The sequence below is a fragment of the Temnothorax americanus genome, unplaced genomic scaffold (assembly GCF_048541705.1).
Source record: "Temnothorax americanus isolate GAGA-0224 unplaced genomic scaffold, ASM4854170v1 Scaffold21, whole genome shotgun sequence".
NCBI classification, from domain to species: domain Eukaryota; kingdom Metazoa; phylum Arthropoda; class Insecta; order Hymenoptera; family Formicidae; genus Temnothorax; species Temnothorax americanus.
The window spans coordinates 867928-882905 of NW_027509349.1; the positions used below are offsets into that span (position 1 = coordinate 867928).

At 40.2% G+C, this 14978-nt stretch overlaps 2 protein-coding genes and 1 long non-coding RNA gene across 3 annotated transcripts in view; all 3 read right to left on the bottom strand.

Moving 5' to 3' along the window:
* Positions 1-6235, bottom strand: part of Mgl (low-density lipoprotein receptor-related protein megalin) — a 45939-nt gene extending 39704 nt beyond the window's left edge. Inside the window, exon 1 of the mRNA XM_077406731.1 lies at positions 5636-6235. Within this exon, the coding sequence (XP_077262857.1) occupies positions 5636-5810 (175 nt within the window). The 5' untranslated portion in view covers positions 5811-6235. The remainder of the gene's footprint in view (positions 1-5635) is intronic.
* A 549-nt stretch (positions 6236-6784) lies between these two features.
* Positions 6785-9626, bottom strand: LOC143897821 (uncharacterized). Its single transcript, XR_013257006.1, has 3 exons — positions 8965-9626; positions 8118-8303; positions 6785-6941 (listed from the first exon to the last, which is right to left on the bottom strand). It is a non-coding gene; the product is annotated as an uncharacterized LOC143897821 (long non-coding RNA).
* Positions 9627-9926: 300 nt separating this feature from the next.
* On the bottom strand, positions 9927-13801 carry LOC143897761 (uncharacterized). Its single transcript, XM_077406646.1, has 3 exons — positions 13481-13801; positions 12738-13100; positions 9927-12591 (listed from the first exon to the last, which is right to left on the bottom strand). The coding sequence occupies exons 1-3, from the start codon at positions 13536-13538 to the stop codon at positions 12287-12289; spliced, it is 726 nt and encodes a 241-aa protein (XP_077262772.1). The 5' UTR covers positions 13539-13801; the 3' UTR covers positions 9927-12286.
* Positions 13802-14978: the final 1177 nt, after the last annotated feature.

A 14978-nucleotide genomic window follows, 5' to 3' on the forward strand; every position in this document is an offset into this window, starting at 1 on the left:
CGACGACGACGACGAGCCCGGTGGAAAGCCAGGGTCCCGCTATCCGGTCGGCCGCTAGGCCGAGGTGAACGAACCTGAGCCCGCCTACTGACTTTACCTGCCAGCCGCGAGGAGAGCCCAGGCTATCTCTCCTCGCGAGCGAACACGAGGAGCAGCAGGCCGGGAAGAAGGACAGCGTGTTCGGAGAGAACGGCCGGAGCCCTCTCGCTCGCTCGCTCGCTCGTTCGCCCGGAGAGAGAGGGTTCCCTCCTCACCTATATAAATTTATTTCGACGCCTCACGTCTGTCCACGCCACGCTGGCCGCCCGTGTTTTCCAACCGGGCACTCCCGAGGGCTCACCTCCGACAGCCTTCGAAGCGGTACAACACGTTGTATATATCAATGAAAGTTTTGCTTAGCGGCGAAGTAGCCTTCGCTAGTGCGGCGGTTAATCGCGAAGGCGGCACATGTGCATGGGGAAAATGCGAGTAACGATCCTTTCTCGTCTATCATTCCGGCGCAAATAAATTCTAATCCAGTTAAATATTATATATATATATATATATATATATATATATATATGTCATAAGACGTCGCAGCGTTAGGAGGAGGAGGAGGAGGAGGAGTATCTTAAATAAAATTTTTCACATTTGGACTTTGCGCCGCAATATCTTCGCTCGTTAGGGCACGTAGCGGAAAATATTATAAAAGATACCCCCCTCCCCCCCAATTCGACCCAAGCTATCGATCAGGCCTACTTAAAACTTGATCCGTTCACTCGTTAAATGAGATCTCAACATCTCGAGTGTTCGCAAATCGTCGCGTCGCGTAAAAGAGTCACGGTCGGTCTCGCTCCGCGTGTACTTTTGGCGCGAGACACTATACCGTGTCTCTTGATTATTTCTTCAGTGGGATCTCTACGTCGGAAAGGAATAGCCGGGAATTTTCATCATTACGCACGGCTTGCACACCCTATTTTATGTTGCAAGTGCGTGGAAAGTGGTCGATCACGCAGGCGTAGCGTGCGCAATGGGCCACTTTCCATGCACGTGTTACGTAAAGTTCATTTTAGACGCACGATTTTTCTCGCGGATGAGCCGAAGTGTAAATACAGCAACGGGAATAACGCTCTCATTTGAGTTGCTCCGAGGCGGCCTGATGTAATACAAGATAAATATTTTAACGAACGTATATAACTGTCATCTCTTTGCCTTTACTAGTCGAGACGATAAATCCGATACGTAACGACGGCCGATCGATCGCACGTGACGATGTCATGTCTAGACTCGCAAATGAAATCACAGCGACCGCGCGTACGTGCGTAATCACTGTTTAAAAAGACACGGGTCCTCTCCTCCGCTGAAACTGTGTAATTCGATATCATTTTCTATAAATAGAAATCGATCGACGAAGCCCGAACTTTTAACCGAGGGTCGTTGATTTTTTTTTCTCTTATACTCGCGACATCGCGAACGTTGTTGTTTGCCGTTTCTTCTTCCTCGTTTTTACAAGAGTTTGCGCTTTCGGTGGCCGCGCGCGGCATCAGGCATCAGCCCGTTGCCTATCGGCCGATCGTGGCTTCGTGAGTTTCCGCCGATGCCGCTATTCGATTTCGTATTCAGGAAACATCGTTTCCTCCGACCGCAAAAAAAAATGTCATCGCCCCGAGGGAGAGCGACGTGAAATTTTACTCGGGAAAATTTCGGGAAAAACCGGAACGCAACGAGGTCAAACGTTTATACGGGGGCTAAGAGCTCAGCCTTTTTTTCCATTTATTCCCTTGCTTTTGACATTGATCGTAAATTTGAGTGGCTTGTCGCGAAAGTTTCCACAGATATCGAGCTGAAAAGTTTCGTGAAACAGAGTTTGACCCTGAGATACTTTATATATAGCCGTTAAGTAAATACAGCGTTTAAATGTCCGACTGAAAATTTCTCTAATTTTCCTCGAACAACAATAACGTGATATTTTGACAATTGTAAGGCCGGATTTCTCGGCCTAATTAATGTCGAAAATTAAAAAGCCTCCAATCGGATTTTCGCTAAGGAGAGATCGGCTCTAAATACGTCAAAGAACCGCCGACTCTTCGGGAGGAGGGGAGGGAGGGGGGAGAACTTTCTCGCCTTCTTCGCGCGCGTGTTGCAGGAATCAGAGCTTGCAAACTCTTGCGGCGCTCTCGAGTACGAAGGTCGTTTCGTTGACCCACTGATTCGTCCCACTTGTCTCACCCGCGGCCCACAATGATGTGCATGAGCTTTCTTTGCAGTGGCACGGTGGTTTGTGCGAGGTATGAAAAAGTTGCCGGAAGATCGATAAAATGACGAAGGCGCTTCCACATTTTACGAGACAATTCGTTCTGAAATTTTTATTAAGACTGACGAGTCGTTTGCATTTTTGAGTTATGTATGATGCGTCTTATGAGATTAAGGATTAATGACCAAGCGTGCTTGTTATTTTATTTATGATATTTGATTTCATTATGTTTCTTTTCTAAAAAAAAATTTGAATAAATATACATCAAATTTTAGAAAGAGAGAGAGATAAATTTTCAAGTAAATTACTGTTTGCGCTAATTATTTAAGGTGTCCTCTGTAAAACAAAATCACAAATAAAAAAAAAAGAGGTGAAATGACGATAATCAGTTTATATTTAACAAACAATCTAATTTAACAAAGATTCTTCGTCGCTATCGTAAGCGCGTAAACGAAGAATAAGGGAAAAAATGTAAATGAGAAATAGATAAAAAATGCAGAATCCACCTTTCAAGCTGTATAGGAAAGATTCGCCGATCGGATTGATAAGTTTTAAATGGTCGACGTACTCCGGATTGAGTAACGAGTTCATCGTGGAAGGTCAGAGATTTAATTTAGCCAATCGTCAACATATTGATATTTATCCTCCGCCGCTGCCCCGGCGTTATCTTCACGATTGCACGTATCGCACATATGCGTCAAATATGTAAACGTGTGTTTTCGTGTATATGCGAACGAGAGAAAAAGATCTTTTATCAATATCGCTCGCGGAATGACTTCACGCAGATCAATAAAGGTATATAGGTTGCATTGTGCCATCAAGGGGCACAACGTTCTACTTGTCTAGCCAGAATTGCGTCGTTAAACTTCGAATCTTTGCGGCGACAAACAGGTGGTGATCGTTTGATTGGAGGATGAATCCGAAAAAACATCTTTGTACGTCTTTCGAAATTTATAAAAATAACTTTCACATCATCGTATTTTTATGCCTTCTTTTTATATAGGTAATATAATTCCGCGTTAAAAAAAAAAAAAAAAAAAAAAATATGAATATTGTGTTAATCTTGGCAAAACAAATTAAACGTTTTTCGCGGGTATTGATTAAGGCTGCAATTTGGAATTGATATTACACAAATTGCAGTTAGATTTATATTTCTTTTCGGCGCGGCCTTTTTTTCTGTGCTAGGTCAAAGTAGCCTGAGCAGAGTCTACGCAAATTCCTAACTTATATTTCAAACGCATATCGGAAAGGCTAATGAACATTAATGTCATCTCTCATTTTTATTGGAGCTTTTGAATCCCGGTGAATTATTTGAAACGCGAGGAGAAACGATCGTAATCGTTATCGAGAGAAAACTGTTTTCTTCAAACGCGTCCCGGCGTCTTCTCCGCGGTCAACACAATCCAAACACGAACATTGTGTCATACCTTATTTTGGAGTCATACGAAACCGGTTTCTTATGTGGGAAGTGCGACGCGCCGATCCTGGGGAGAGGATCACGGATCACGCTCGATAAGAAACAACTGGAAACTAGGAAAAGGCTCTGGATAGATCTGTTCGAAAAATTCGGCACGGCCACCGGTTTTCAATCTCTCTCCACACCACGCGCGAAACCGGTTCCCGACTCTTTTCTTATATACCATATTGCCCACTTGACTCTCCCTCTACCGTGATTGCAAGAGAGAGAGAGAAAACAGCAAACGTAACCCATTACACCGCGATAACAATAGATCAAGCAGTTCGCCGTTGGTGTTCAAGGTGACGAAAAAGAGACGGGCCCGGATTGACCTTGGTTCCGCTGGTTCAGGCTCGCCGAACTTCCAAACAAACGGATATATAAACAGGCGCGGGAGGTCCCGGCGAAATAAGCTTCTGTATTCATAATAATGGAAAGAAAAAGAAAACGGCTTACCGCACTCAATGTGACCGTGTGCGACTTTTAATAACAGATTTACGAGAAAAAGGTCGGCTTCAAATTCGGAGCCGAAACTCGAAAAGCTCTCGAGGCTGTCGTTGCCGTTTCTCGCCTCGCCACGTTGTGATTGCCACTTTTCACCGGCGAATCAAATCCGATCGAGAAAGATCGGCGCACGTTCGAGGGATTCACGTTCGCCCGGACTCGTCGATGCTCGGGATACGCGAACTGTACCTATCATTTCGACGATCGTTAAGTCGTTCGATCGGGCGAGAGATTTTTGAATCTTCTTTTTTAGGCTCACGTATTCATTAGCAGAGGTATTCTTTGCAACGCGAGCTCTTTCTAGCTCGCATGGCTCAGGTTTTGCATTGTGCCCCCTTTCCAAAACTTTCGCTCGCGCGGCAAAGCGGAATATATTTAGGGAAAACAAGGCGAGAGGAGAATCGGGAAGTCGTTTCATGGGGCAGGACAACGGTGGAATTAATGTGTGTGTGTGTGTGTCGCTTGCAAGAAGAGGAGAAAGCAAAGTGAGAGAACAATACCTTCGACGGGTTTTAAAATCCTCGATAAAATCGACGTGGTGGCCGATCGCGTATACGGCACACGGCTACGGTACTTACTTCGGCAGAAGTGTGACTGCCGATGTGATTAACGGGATATAAACGGAGGATCCAAAAAGGATGAGCTCCGACGAGCTCGACGTTATCGTTTCTGTTGCCGCATTTTTCTCACACGATATAAACAATTGCGGCGAGTGTACTGGATGGAAAAAAAAAATGCGATTCGATCGAGAGACACGGCCAAGTATACGCGAGCCGGAGAGTGTCGCGAGTCGCGAGTATACTTATCCGAGACGATCGGATCTCAAATCTCAATAACGGTTGAAATTCCGAGCGGACTATCATTCGATCTTGGGCTTGGAATATTACATAACGAATGCAATTGCTCTCGCACATCTTCGAGATAAATCGCTGCGGAAGCAATAACCCAGATAACCACAATGTCCCAAATCGGGACATACAGGACGTCTTAAGGACGTCTTAGAGACGTCTTAAAAACGTCTTAAGCCCGTGTCACACTGTACGTATCGCGGACGCGGATCGGATTGAGATTGCGGATCGCGGATCGTAATCCAGCCAATTATAGACGAGCAGCTCGTCTGTGATTGGCTGACATCCGATCCGCGATCCGTAATCCCAATCCGATCCGTGTCCGCGATACGTAGTGTGACACGGGCTTTAAAGACGTCCGAATCGTATTTTTCCATTTAACACACGCCAAGACGTCTTACGTCCCGATTTTGGACGTTGTGTCGTCTGGCGATTTGCTGACCGGCGTTTTCGAAACGAATGGGGGGCCCGCTGGCGAAAACGGGGCGCCCCCTCCCCCCCCGGCGGCGGGCAGAAGTCGCAGATTTTAAAGTTTAAAGAGCCCCGGGATTCATATAAGCGCGCGCGGTGAGGCGGCGGAGGGTTTTTACTCACCCGATCGGATGGCCACGACGTCGGCGACGCCGAGGAGGACGGCGAACGCCGCGGCGGCGACGACGAGCGTGCTCCTGGCGGTCCATCGCACGGTGGGTATCCCGGCGAGGTGGTTGCCGGCACCTCCGGAAGCGCGTTCACCACCGGAAGGGCCGATGCGCGGCCGCACAGCCATCGCACGCCGCTGTCCCTCTCCCCCTTTCCCTCCTTTTTCCACCCCTTTTGTCTTCTCGTCTTCTGCACTTCTCTCTATCCCTCGCTCTCTTTCACCCGCGCTCCTTCCAAGAGAGAGAGAGAGAGAGAGGGAGGGAGGAGTCACCAGAGGTTGCACGCACTTTGCACGCAAATATATGTTTTACGCGTATCTCCTCCAGAATCTCCGCGGCACTTCCCTCCAGAGATTTTTCCCGTTCGAAGAACTCGCGAGTTTTTGTCCCGCGCGCGAGGACGTAAAAAATGTGTGCGCGCGCGCAACGGGATAAAATTAAAAAAAAAAAAAAGGTAAAACGAGACGACGCGGCACGAGCGAACGCGAGCTCAATTCATGGCTCGTGCGTGCGACGTCTACCCGGTCGCGATCATCGGGCGACTGACGCGTGACGCGAGACGCGAGTGACGCGACGGGCCGCCGGCGCGCGCCGCGCGCCGCGCCGCGGACGGACCCAACATGGCGCCGTCTTAACCCCTTCCACAATATCTCTAATCATCGCGGCCGGAGGTGGGGAGGGCCCGTCGTCGCCGAGTTTGGTAGAGAACTCGCGCGAGACTCGCTCCGATTTCAAATTCTCCGGAGTACTTACCTGTATCGACGACCGTTTCTGGGGGCGAAGTGCGTGGAATTGATTTTAATTTCATTAGATTGAATTAACCTGCGAGAAAGGATTGACTCTAATAGAATTTATCGCGAATTCAAATCTTCTGAAATAAAAATCAATTAATTTTGGTTAATTAATTAATTAATTAGGATAAGGAATTAATCTACGAAATTTGTTCTGTCAATATTTTCGCAAATTTTTTACAACGACGTAATACTTTACAGTATTACAACACGACGCCCACGCGTGAGCGCTTGGTATTTGGTTCTTTATTATAGTCACGCATAAATGCTAATATTTGATATGAAATTCTTTTGAAACAATTACAGCGTATGTTATGCGTACAAACGTGCGTTTTGCGATATCCGTATATCGCGTTTCTTGATGCTTATCGTCGATCTTCACAATGACACGTACGATCGATTATACACTAAATGACATTCGGTGCATTATCAGCATGTCGTCAAATAAATTAAAGGAGCCATTTTTCACTGTAAAAAATAATATTTGTAAGAAATTAACGAAAATGTATAAATAATTAAGAATATTAATTTATAATAAAATATATCCTGGCATTTTATGATACGCATTTTATTGTCTATTCCTGACTATTCCATAAATACTTAAAATAAAATATAAATAATAATTGGATAAAAAACAATAGCATGTGTGATGATTTTTCACATAAAACAAATTATAAAAACAAAATTAGAAATTAATTATTAATCGTAATGTTATACATATAAACAATGCAAGCTGTTATTGTAAAATCAATATGTATATAATCATATGAACAAGCACGATTTCAAGCGTGCGAAACGAAAGTCGGAAGGGTCGCGCCGGCTTTTCATATGGGCTCATGTCAGTCCCCTAATTCAAGCGACGCATTTTATGCGATTATGCGTCAAAGGAGAGAACGATTTCCGTGGAAACTTTCTCACGTGGACGGCAAAACGCGTAACGCGCAGTATACCTTTATTTGCGATAAAAGAAATTTAAGTGCCGCTGTCATCGCTGAATTCCAGTTGTCGGAGTTAGGTACTCAATTGAAAAAATTATATATATCCGCTTATATTGCCTTTTGTTTCATTATTTATACTTTGTTTAATTTGACGTGGTGCGTGTGACATATAAACTAAATACGACGTATAGATAATATAAAATGTATATATTGGTCAATCACTAGTAGGTCTCAAAATAGAAGATTATCTCCAAGAACTAATTTTTACACTTATAATAACTAGCGGTAACTCTCCATGATCCGCATCGCTGATTTGTACAGCTGAACTTGTACGTAGAAATCCAAGAAAATTGAAATTATATAATTATTATTATTCACTTCAAGCTGTTGTTAATACTTTGATCGTTTTATATATCTACTCTGGCATGCAATTTGCATTATTATCGACACGCAACACTTATGGTGTACGCGCGTATTGCGATTCTCGAATTTATTATTATTTCCACAAGCGACTCTGGGAGCCTCGGAGATCTTAAATTTTTTTTTTCCGAGGGTTCACCTTGAATCGTTTGTCACACGTCAATTATGCGAATTCGGAAATTTCCGCTCGATGTAACTGAAAATAACAGCGTTGCCCCCTCCCACCCTCGCATGTGAAGCTTCATCACGAGTTTTTAAGCGGTTGCGATGAAAGATGCGTACTTACAATTCGTATGACGATTCGACCGTTCGCGTTCGATGACCGTCTTTAAATCGCAAGGCGTGGAAACGCGAGGAAAATCGTTGGATGCGATGCTCCACCGGTTGGCCTTGCCGCGTCTGACGAAGCGGATTTTCAGATAAACTGGCTTAATTGACGTCCAATCGTATCCGGTCTCCGTTGCATGCCGTGCTATTAGGAAAGTCGAAGAACTTTGAATTAACAACCGTAGCAGCAAATCAAACATTAATATAACGACAAATTTATTCCGTTTAGATTTGTCTTCTTTTCTTTATCTTCATCTAATATTTGAGAGAATGTACTTTAACTTAAATGCAGAAAGTGTATAAGAAACGCATTTTTTTTTTTAGATAATTATCAAATTCCTATATACGTAATATCTTGTATAAATATTTAATGACGCCGGATAAATTGTAAATATACATTTGTATTTTAAGAGGTTTTTGAAATACAAACAGCGATATAGCTATATATATATTTATTATAGCATATCTCTACTATAATCTCATTGGTTGGTTGATCAAAGACACCGCTCGTCAAACTTCGCTGAATTTCTATCATTTCCTTCGCCATACTCAAACTGTTGTTTGTATATTTTTGAATTTTTAGATTCCTAAATTTTCTTTATTTGCTATTTTTAAAGCTTTTTTTTTTTTAAATTGCAGGTGACTATGATTCGGGTCGTGAATGAGGATATGATTTGAAAATATGAATAAAGCATGCACGTATAATATTTCAACGTGCAGATTAAGATTATCTTCAATTAGTCGCACACAGCTGTGCCGGAAAACATCATCAATGAGCGCGCAGTTATACAGATATACCAGATTACCAGATACACTCCGTTCTTTCGCGGGAATTCCCCCGCCCCGTTCCTCCTGCGGGAAGGCCCGTACCCATCCGTGCCTTTTGACTCGTCGGTCCGATACCCTGCGCATTTTCTCGCGAACACGTTTATTAACGACGAACGCCGCAAATGCCACAGCCGCGCGCTGCCGCGCGGCGCAACCTTTTCCATTGTCCCGCGACGTATCAGATGCGCCCGCTCGCGCGATGTCACGTGCCATATGGTACCAAAGTGGCTCCGGCTCCGGCTTCTGAGACGTTCCGGATTTCTCCGAATCGTACGTAAATCAATCTATCTCCGCGGTCCTCCCGCCGCGGTTGCATGCGCAGTGCATTTTGCAGAATCGAGTATAACAGTTGGATAATAGTGTCGAATAAATCTACATGTACGAGCGTGTCTATAGATTGCTGCATACGTTCTATTTTTACTTACCTTATTTTGACGAATATTAAACTATTTTTTTTTATTTATTATGGCATTAGAAAACGAATTTCCTTAATTGTTGTTAAGGAAAAATTGACTTCTCTAAGATATTTTACTACACACACACACACACACACACATTTTCCTGTCTACTTTTCATATACAGATCCAATCCAAGTTTTTCCGCATTCTTTATCTCATCGGAGCAGAATTAGCTTATTCATATTTTCTCTTTCGCGTTAATAATAAACTAATAAATAAATAAATATGATATAATGATATAAAGTTATTTTTTATACTGATAATACTTGGCTATGAGAAGAATCTAAATAATCAAATCTGAAAATAAGTGAATATTATGAATACGATTATTTTTTATATGTGTAAGCAATTTATACATGTTGTGTATTGTGTCTGCCGGTTTGAATACATTATGTTTATTAAACTTGTTATTCAAACTTATTCTATAAAATTAAAATTAAATTAATTACAATTGTTTTAGATTCTCCTTAGGTCAGGAAATAATGAATTTGACGAAAAACATATTAGGAAATATTTAAAATACCTCTTTATATTTCTCAATTTGTTGTTGATTAAATTACTGTAACATATATTAAAAAGTTAATTATAATAGTTTAGCATTTTTTTTCCACTATATATATTTGCTGTACAAAAATATCTTTGACGATCAATTAATGTAGTGAAACTCCACCGCCTTATAATTTATTATCATATCATAATAACTTCGCAAAGTATATATAACTCTCTTCACTTTATCAGCCGAAGGAGAAGAGAGTAAGTTTATTTAATGAGCTGTAAATAAGTTATGCATATTCTTTACAAAACGGTCAATAACCCAGCTTAGCCCAGTTAATTAAGTCGTGCATTTGTAAGAAACCGGAAGGAGCGTTATCTCTTCGGCTCTTCCACACCGCTTCCGATGGCAATCAGGGTGTCCACGGCGAAATCAGATCGGTGCCGGCGGTGCCGGTCAAAGGTCAGGCTGCAATTTCGCGATGCACGAGCATCAGCTTTGTTACCGTCGCGTCCCCGCGTGTGGTTTCGTTCGGTTGACGTCCCCGTTACGTCGCCATTAGGGCCCGGCGCGGCGCGGCGCGGCGCGGCGGTGTACGCGTGCGCGCGCGCGAGTTGCGTGAGCGAGCGGAATAGAGGAAAGGTAAGCGAGGGAGAAGAGGAGAGTGGAGCGAGCGAGCGAGCGAGCGAGCGATAGAGAGAGAAAGACAGAGAGAGAGAGAGAGAGAGAGAGAGAGAGAGAGAGAGAGAGAGAGAGAGAGGGGGGGGGGCTCGAACGAGAGAAGGAGATGGTACTTAGTTATTTTGCTCGCGTGCTTGTGGGATTGGGTGTGGAGTTGTGTATGCGCGTCGACTGGTACGGACAGGTACCAAATGCCACAAGGTCAAAACTCGCGTACAACGCAGAGAGCTTGGTGCGCGCGCGATTCCCTCCTCTTTCGGTCTCCGCCCCGGAGAACTTCAAGGCAAGGATCACCGGCGATAAGATGTAGGGAGGCAAGAGGGAGATGTGCCTCATGCCGCGTCCGCGTCGCGTCGCATCGCCACATCGCCAGGCGAATGTAAAATTGCTTCATCGGCGACGCGCATTTCTCCGTACGTGTTGCAAAACAAATATAACTTCCGCAAATTCCTCGCGTGATACGGGAGCACGAATTTTTACGCCGCTCGATGCTGCGATCGAGGGAAAGGATGAAATATACTCTCTCGTCGATTCCTGAGTTGTACGAAATTATATTTAAAGACGTGCGATTTACGTCCCTATATTAATATGTAATGATTAATTTGATTACACATTTTTTCTGGGAAGATTGAGTTAAAAAAATTTGTACAAAACACCTTTTAGTGCTGATGGTGTATTAACCCAGAAACCTACTCGCATAGTGCAAATTAAAAATATTTAAACGGTTTTCATAATTTATTTTTATTAATAATCAAATACTTAAAATTGGTTTTATTTCGCAAACAGTATATATATATTATAATTGGAAGAAAATTAAGTTGGAACGTTTAAATAATTAATTGTTGCGAGTGAAATGCGTATATAAATGTTAATGTGCTCAGTCAAGGATGATAGAGGCAGGTATTTACTGGCATCATCGGAAAGTAATATCGACGCCGGGCAAGCGTGACGTCAGGAGATTTTAATGCCGGGTCATTATAGCCGGCGCGTTATTTTCACAGAACGTTTAATAGCTTTGTCGCTCGATTACGTTGGAAATCGATTAATAAAGCGTATATATATTCTCGCATCAGATTTTATATTATATTATATTTGTTTTTATAACAATTGCGATGCAAATTATAATTATATCGTGATATATATGATTGGGTTTGAAAAGAAGATCGATAAATTTCAAAGGTCATTAGTTTTTTATTGACACGTTTTTATTGCAGAAAAACAAGAATTATAATTAATGGAACTTATTAAAAAATTGCAAAACAGTTTAGAAATATATTTACAATTAAAATAATGTTTTTTTTTTATTTTGAACTTATCAGTGAAAGCGAAACAAAGAGCGTAAATAAAGATTATAATATTGCGTATATAGAATTAAACAAAATTTTTTGTGGCCTATCTTTATACAATTATATCATTAAAATTCCGTTATATATTTTGTCATATATATTTTCTGTTAATATTGTTAAGTAACACTGCATAGAATATAATAGAATAGATATAATATAAAAATATGAGATATTTTTAATCAAGATCACTACTTCGAGTAATTTTAAAAAGATTTTAGCCGTCGTTTGTTGTTTAATAAAAAATTATTAAGTATAATATGCAAATAAGTTTTGTATGCGTAACCTAATGTAGCCTAATATAAATCTCAAAGTCTCAAACAATTCATATCTCTGGCGAAAATAGTTCCTCGTAACGAGAGGAGGCTATATAATTGAACATTGTTATAACGAATCTGGAGAATCTCTCTTCAAATGCTGCTTCAGAAGCATTAACAATTTCCTTTGTATATTTAGATACGACATCGTCAATAATTTTATGCAACTGAGCTAATTCTTTTTTGTCTTCAGTGAACTTATATGTGAATGAATTGATGTCACATTTGACGGTTGCTTTCGACGCAAATATATATTTTTTGCCGTTTCTGGTTAACACTTTTAAGTCCAGGCCTACTTTCAATCCCATGTTATCTGCAAAAAATACATTCTAATAATAAAATTAAAAAAAATACTTTAAAAAAGTAATACTTTACATTTTCTATGCTAAAAGAAATAAAAAGTTTTGTCTTCTCTCTCTAAACTTTCCTTTTATTTTAAAGTAGGATCAATTATTTTACCTGCAGTAATGACAGCTGGCCCTTTATGACCAAGGGGCACCAACAGATGTATAGCAAAATCATACGTGACTTTCGTATAAATATGTCGTAATGATAAATCAATATCGAAGTGGAGCTTTTCAAAATCTGCATTAACCGAATTTACGACGAAATCACAAAATTTATATGTTTTCGCATCTTTGAGATATAATTTAATATTATTTGCGTCAAAAATAACTATTTTGTCGATGATTAATGGCTCGCCTGGTGGAATGTTCAAATCTGGAAATCCTGCGCAAACTTTATCTTTTACACTGTCGATGCTGTTTGCAATGCATTGATTGTAGTTGGGGTCCTTGTGGCTACAGGCGTGAAGATAGGAAGCTGCAGTGTTCAATGCATTTTCTTTAACTTGCGACTTTAAATTAAACTGTTTACGATTGATTTATACATTGATAATAGATTTAAAATCTTGGACAAAATTTTCTTTTAATTTTATAATCTTTAAATTTCCAGCAAATATTTATTTAAAAATATTTTTATTTAAGTTAATTTACTTAAAACGTATGTACGAAAAAAATTATATGTTGGTGCTTTTCGAAAGATTTTATACAAGCCAACTTATGCCTACTATAAACGTCTCTAAAATAAATATAAATGAGAAGCACTCATAATATAACAAGATTATGTGTAGAACAGAATAGTTCGTGATGAGTACATATATATAGCGATGGAAATAAGAATACATTTTTTTATTTACTTACGTAGTTTTGCTGTAACATGTGTTGTTATAAGTCCAAAAGCAAAAATTATGGCAAACATCTTCCAAACAAAAAAAATTTACAAACTTTTACTTTGTTAAGATTGTTAAGATATACACTATACGTATATAAAGAACAGCCGAATTTTTTGATCTCAAAAGCAACCAAGATTCTGAATCCACGTAAACTGATCAAGCTTATATATTCGCCTTTCACTTCCATTGATTGGACTGACAATTAATTTTGTTTCGCAATCAGTGACATTAATCCTATAAATACGTCTACTTTGCATTTATAGGATTTTAGTAGATTCGCCGAATTAATGAATAGATGTATGAACAAAAATTTCTTTTAAGAAAAAATATAGTTTTATTCTAATAAAAATAAACATAAATACGGCTGTTCTTTATATACATTTATACATGTAGTATAACAATCTTAACAATCTTAACAAATTCGTAAAAGTTTGTAAATTTCTTTTGTTTGCACATGGTTTGTAAATTTATTCTTTGTTATTTATAAATTTTATCTACAAATTTTCTGATCCGAACAGAAATATATATATATATATATATATATATATATATATATATATATATAACATCGATTTTAATACATTTTTTACATAGAAATAAAATATTTTTTATACGTACAGGCTTCATTTATTTCAATATTATTCAATGAAGATTATTGATTCTAAATTTACATTATGCATGTAATTTCGCGTGGAAAATCCAAAGAAAATTTTTAGTGCAATTATTGCAATTATAGCGCGATTATTAATTCTTACGTAAGTACTGTTGCAGTATAATCTCAAAATCTGAAGTAAAATAAGACGAATTTGTCACATGTAAATTGCATAATGCATAATGCATCACGTTCAAGGTTTTGATCTAATAATGTTGAGTTATTTTGACAATCTTATTGTGAGAATTTATTTTTTTTAAATCAATAAAGAAAGCGAATACAATTGTCCCTTTTCAAAAAAGGAACATGTCTTATGTCAACTTTATTTTGTAATTTCACTTTTTGTAGCAATTCTACGATATTTTGATCGATTGATCGAGTAGGGCCATCTACAATGAGTCGCAGTCGCAAAAGTCGTAAGAAATTGACCAATCACAGTTCATTATTCTTCGACCGCAAGGAGAATAATGGACTGTGATTGGTCAATTTCTTACGACTCTTACGACTGCGACTCATTGTAGATAAGGCCCCGGACACACACTTTTTCGTAACAGTAACAGTAGGATTTCGACCAATCGTGTTACTCGATTCGGGAACGTACGGCCGTACGTTTTCGAATCGAGCAACGCGATTGGTCAAAATCCTACTGTTACGTTCTACGGAAAGTGTGTGTGGCCAGCTTAAGGGCCCGGACACACACTTTTTCGTAACAGTAACAGTAGGATTTCGACCAATCGCGTTGCTCGGTTCGGGAACGTATGGTCGCGGACAGAAAGGTTGTCCGAAAGGTTGTCCGACTTTGAGCCGTATTCAT